Below are 6,000 nucleotides of genomic sequence, written 5' to 3' on the forward strand. Positions count from 1 at the left end.
ATAAATTTTAATTAGTTTTCATTCCGATAGCTTTGATTTGAGAGTTGCCACATTTCACACCATGTCGAAATTTTCCTAATGAAATATTTCAACTAAGTTTAATGAAAACTTGTATGCAAGGCGAGCTACAAGTAAAAGCTTTATGGCCTACGCATGCAATGTTCAACGGAGCTTACTGGAAGCTTTTCAAAAGGCTTTATTCGGCATACATAAATTACAAGGTACACTATACGCTACTTAAATAACACAAGTTTAAATTACTTTTTGATATAATTTATATGCAACATTTACTCCAGTTAATCATTATGAAGTCTTCTTTTTATATTGATCATCGTAAACTCTCACTTTTATGAAATAAATAGTGAATTCCCATTAGATTTCCCAGGAATCGAACCGTTCCGAATCAAAAATAATAATTTTTACTAAAAAATATTTGTGATATTTGTAATCGTTATTTTATTGTTTAAAATCGGAGAGGTTTCGATGGCTTCTATAGTTTAGTTCTTGGAGCTTTAAATTAGGTCAAATTTATTATTATTAGGGTTGTAAACCATCCGTATAATCTTTCTGCGAAAGATTATGCTAGCCCTCTGATTTTTAATATTCAAGTGGTGATTGTGAAGAAATGAGTAATATAAAGTACACTTCGGGAAGTTTAGCACCAAATAAGGATAAGTATTTTGTTTGTTCCTTGTTTCATTATTTCTTTTTAGTTACCTTTTATTTGATTGAAAATATTTATAAAATTATAAAACTAAGTGATAGGTACTATGAATAACAGATTTAGAAGTTGAATCAATTTGAATCAAAGGTATAAACATAGTATCGATTCAATGTCATGGAAAATTGCGACAAAGGTATTTGAAAAAAAGGACGGACGGAATAAACGGAATTCATTCTGCATATGTTTAGGCGTTTGCAGCAATAAGTTTCATATTAGAAACATACCAGTCATATCAAATGAATCTTTTTTTTTCCATGCATAACCAACCTGAATGTTTAACGATTCAATGGGCCAAACGGGTGTTCGAGACAAAAGAGAAGGAACTTCTCCTGAAGTTAAAAAATAGTCCTACAACTAAAGAATAATTTTTGTATTTTTTCTTCTTTTTTCACTTCTTTATTCACTTCTTAATTAGCTTCTTTACTTAAAGTCAAAATGTACCCAGATTCATCGAATAGATTGCTATTGAAGGCAATCTCTTTTCATCATTCTCCTTGATTTACCTAACCATTAATTTTTCAGCTTTTTTGAATTATCAGCCTTATTTGAGAAAAGGTCGTTCTGACATGCATAACTTATAATATACATACACTAAGGATTTTGTTTACGCGGTTTGATTTTGCTTAGTTTTTTTTACGGCTTCTTTTGACACGTTTTTATGCCATGGGCTCGATTCTTCTACACGGCTCTCGGGAATCAACACGTTTTTTTTGAGCGAACATGTGCCAAGTCCTCTACGTTAACGACGGATCACATACCTTGTTAAAAAACCTTAGTGTACTTCATTACATTCACTTCATTTTAAGTTTATACCAAATGGCTAGTCAATTATATTTTAATACGCTCTCAACTAAATAAATTTACAAATCCAAGGTTTTCATCTTTCAGCTCATCCAACCAGTATTAATTATTTTTTTTATCAAATTATTTGAACTTTCATTTAAGTACATTTTTTTATTTCAGCTCATTCGACCAGTATTAGTATTTTTTAAAATTAAATTATTTGAACTTTCATCTTTACTTATAATATTTATCTTCATCCATATCATCATATATTTACATTATTGAACGTTAATTGACTAAATACATGTCGATCTTTTATTGGATGTATTAGGGTACTAATTTTATATAATTAGGTAGTTATATGTATTTAGTACCTGAATACGTCAACATTAAAAGATTGAAAGTCTAATCACAATTACATGACCCATTTGGTCATGCGGCTATGATTGGGCGGGGCTTATTGACAAGGAAAGTAACCTCGGAATGTGCAGCTAGGTCTCTGTCATTCTGAAATGGGTTTCTGGAATTTCAATAGAGCTAACACCACCAGCACCCGCAACTGAACAATTTAAATCACATTGATTAATATTGACTCTTTTGCATAACATACCTGCCAGCTCAGGGGGTCGTTGGATGGAACACACACACACACACACACACTATTCTTGTTTCGTTTACTGTATTTTTTTTTAAATAAATTTATTTTATAACTGTTAAAAAAATGGATACTGTGAACTATTTTTTCAAACTTTTAATGCAGAATTTTAAATTTACTTGTAATTTCTCAAATAACTGTGAAAAAGACACGATTTCGACAATAACGGATGTTTTCAGCGACTTTTTGGGAATTTTCTATGTTCAACTACGACGTCGAGTTGATGTGCATCTTTTCCAATTGCTAATATCTTGTAAACTAGCTGGCTCTTGGCAAAAAAAACTTTAACATTCCTTACATTCGAAACAACCAGTTAGAAAAAGAAATGGCGATTAAAAATGAAGAAAAAAGAGTTTATTTACGAAAATCTAAAATTTTGTCTCTAAACCCTACCTGGGGTAAGTGGGGACGGCTTTATACATATTTGATGTTTACACATTTTTTCAATCTTCTCTCCTTCATCCAATACAATTATTTTGCATTCGGATCATGGAAAGTTGGGGAAAGTACTTGTATGTTCTGGAATAAGTATATATTTTCGATAAAATCGGATCTCGTGTATTGCAACATAAATTACACACAATAATCATTGAAAGATGGTTTAGCAACAGTACCATGAACTTTTTTCAAAGTTTTGGACGGTTCGAGCAATAAAGTAACGTATTCAGCCAAGTAAACACAAATTTGTTGAATATTTCCTGACAATTCAAAGGGAAAATCTACCGTCCCCATTTACCCCATAAGGCGGGGTAAGTGAAGGAAGAAACCAACAGTCCATAACAATTTACGTGATAATTTTTTCCGCTTCGCGTCTATCAAGCTTAACTCTTCAGCATTTGTAAACAACATGTTCTGCATCACATTGAACGTAATTCTATTAAAATTGATCCACTGCTAATTTTTTAATGTTTCTTTTTATTTGAACTATAAGGAAAATGTTATTTTTAGACTACAAATACCGACACTTTGTATATACCTATTCATTACGTTTGGTTGAAACGGTATATCGCCGAATTCAAAAACTCTAGATTGAATTTGAAACCACATTTAAAGAAATTACTTCCAAATTATAGGGGTTTCCATATTAGCTGAAAAAACCGTGAAAAATCTCAAACTTAAGGTCTGAGACTAAATCTGATCAGAACATTAAAGTCCTTTAAAATCACTTCCCGTGTAGTAAAATACTTTGTTTCATTTGTAATAAGGTGATACATATGTTCCAGAAAAGAATTCCTCGTCGAATGATTGCATCTCGGAATCGCAATATACAAACGGTTTGGGCCCCATTCTTATCAGCAATTATTCCAATTTTCCTGCTAATCGGATGGTTTTTATCAGGAATCATAGCGAACTCGACCCGCCACAGCCATAGATTATCAATATTGTGGTTTGCTAATTTTACTCTCTAATCTTCGATATCCTGTGTTCGGTTGACCTATTCAGTACAATATGAATGAACCATTTCGTTTTTAAAATTAGAACCTGAGGCTCAGAAAGTTTACGTTTCCTTGCTTGTTCTGTTTCCATGGAACATGGACCACCCTGATTCGCTGTTCCCGAGTAGAGCAGTGCTATCGCGAGTCGCCGTAATGGCAAAAAATACACCGCTGGGGGAAGAAAATATCGTACGATGCAACGACCCTCCCTCCTCATCCCGACACGACACTCTCATCTTAACCCGATTCGATTCGAACGGAACGAACGGGGAGGAAGAGAAGGTAGTTCATCATCATCATCATTACCGCGCGACCATCATCCCGAGGCGCATTGCTAGCCATGTGAGGTCACACGTAGACCAATCTCACGCGAAGAACGCCCGGCGAGGTACAAGGTCGCGAGGACCATGGAAGAAAGCAGGGGGGTCTGGCATATTTTCTTACCTCGAATCGGGAACGGTTTGGTCTGAATGGTTTCCGTAGTAGGCGGAAGCATCTTCTTGGTATCCTCGGACATAACACTGGGACACATCTGAATTTCACTCAACACCCGCTGGTCGGAATCGGCAACTTTTCCACTGAGACTAGAAGTGCGCACACGCAAGGATCGGGAAGCGGCCGGCGGAATCGCGGAAGGAACCGTCGATGGAGGGGGAGGACCGACGACCACCCCCACACCACTGCTGTTGCTGCTGCTACTAGTACTTCCATTGACGCCGGGACCGCCGCTCGGAACGGGCGCCACCACCTTATTATTATTGTTACCGGATGGTGGCAGCTTGGACGACGCCGGGTTGTTACTCACGATTACATCCATCTCGTACGACTGACAAACGCGAACTGAGCTCCTGCTCTCGAAGACGGGCACTTTGAGTTGAGTTGATTTTCGCGAATTCTGTTAGGTTGGACAGCTGCTAGGCCTGGCTGGCACATACGACAACCAACTGGTGGTGAGAACTCATTCAAAAGCTAGACACGGTTCCTGCTGCTCACTGGGAAGAATTTTTCGCTCTCCTCCTTGTCGAATGGTGGAATCGGAAAGTATCATGTGTTTCGCGAATGAAAAAAAATTCTCGCCTGTCCGCTGAATAACCCTTAATTAACGATGAGATCTTATACTTAACAAATTCAATGAATTGTACTGGTATATTGGGCCTGAATATTTGCTGACGACGACCTCCGAATACCTTCGTGAGTTTTAAAAAGGTGTAGCGCCATACCAGTAAAGCCTCTAACTGACATATTTCATAAGTCCTTCGATCAACAAAAATTTCCTGGCAACTGGAAAAGATCATTCATGAGCCCTGTTTTTAAAAGGTGACAACAGGATGTGGGTAATTCTCGAGGTGCCACGTCGCTTGCTGCCTGCTCGAAGCTTTTGGAGAGGATAATCAATGATGTAATGTTTTCAGCGTGCCGGAATTGGATTTCTGAAAATAAGCATGGATTTTTCTTCCCAAACGATCATTAAGTTTATCAAATATCGATGGCGGCAACCAAATTCACGGATATTACTGCCGCATTTGATTCAGTGAATCACCGCTTGTTCAGGTGTGCCCCAGGGAAGCCACTTGGGACCAATAATTTTTGTCATCTATTTTAAAGATATACTCACTCTCTTGGACGTCTCAAAACTTGCGTACGCCGACGACCTCAAACTTTTCCACACCATCAACGGCCAAGAGGACATCGATCTCTTGCAAAGGCAGTTCAATACCTTGTAAGCGTCAGATAATACTTTCATCGAGGTTGTAGTGATTGGTCGCGAGTAAATGTAGTTTAGTGAGAGAAAATTATGGGTGATGGTTTTCCCCAAATAATGCAGCCTTTAAAGCCGACGACAGCGCCACCAGTCTCCAATATACAGCCAGGAAGCTTTATCACCTCACAACCAGAGGGTCATCCATGGTAACCCACTCTGCTTGGTAAACACCCCAATCGGTAGCGACGCCCGACGAGTTCACGAAGGCGAACGATCGTGTCCGGCGTAATGGGAGAGCAACGACCTATACTCGCGGTTCAAGGCCGGTCAAATGCGGCTTCCTGGTGTTGGCTCACTTCCGTTAGTACTACGACATTGTGAAGTACAGAGTGCAAGACTTATCTGCACACACATAAGTTTTAAGTGCACAAGCCAGACACCAGATAAGCCATTAGACGACGAACCGCCATTTTGTTTCCGCCGAAATACGGAACACTAACGCCGCTCAACAGGACCCCTAAGTTCTAGCCTAAAGAAACCATTTGACGGGACAGAAGCCAACCTTTGTCCCTGATCCCTGGCCTTGGTTTGGCCACGATTGCCCCGGATAGCCGTTACCATCCGGATGTGATTGGTTGAAGGTTATGGTCGATTCCGAACAACAACCCTCGGATCGACCAATCAAGCTCTCCAACCAACT

The 6,000-nt window shown here is 38.5% G+C and overlaps 1 protein-coding gene across 2 annotated transcripts in view; it reads right to left on the bottom strand.

The window, feature by feature from the left end:
• The window catches only part of LOC129749707 (6-phosphofructo-2-kinase/fructose-2,6-bisphosphatase), a 140,940-nt gene extending 136,495 nt beyond the window's left edge, over window positions 1–4,445 (bottom strand). Inside the window, exon 1 of one of the 2 annotated variants that reach the window (XM_055744760.1) lies at window positions 4,043–4,444. In XM_055744760.1, the coding sequence (XP_055600735.1) occupies window positions 4,043–4,415 (373 nt within the window). In that variant the 5' untranslated portion in view covers window positions 4,416–4,444. Of the gene's footprint in view, window positions 1–4,042 lie in introns of both variants that reach the window. The other variant, XM_055744759.1, reaches the window with a different exon arrangement.
• Between the last annotated feature and the right edge of the window lie 1,555 nt (window positions 4,446–6,000).

Source organism: Uranotaenia lowii, chromosome 2 (genome assembly GCF_029784155.1).
Source record: "Uranotaenia lowii strain MFRU-FL chromosome 2, ASM2978415v1, whole genome shotgun sequence".
Lineage (NCBI taxonomy): Eukaryota > Metazoa > Arthropoda > Insecta > Diptera > Culicidae > Uranotaenia > Uranotaenia lowii.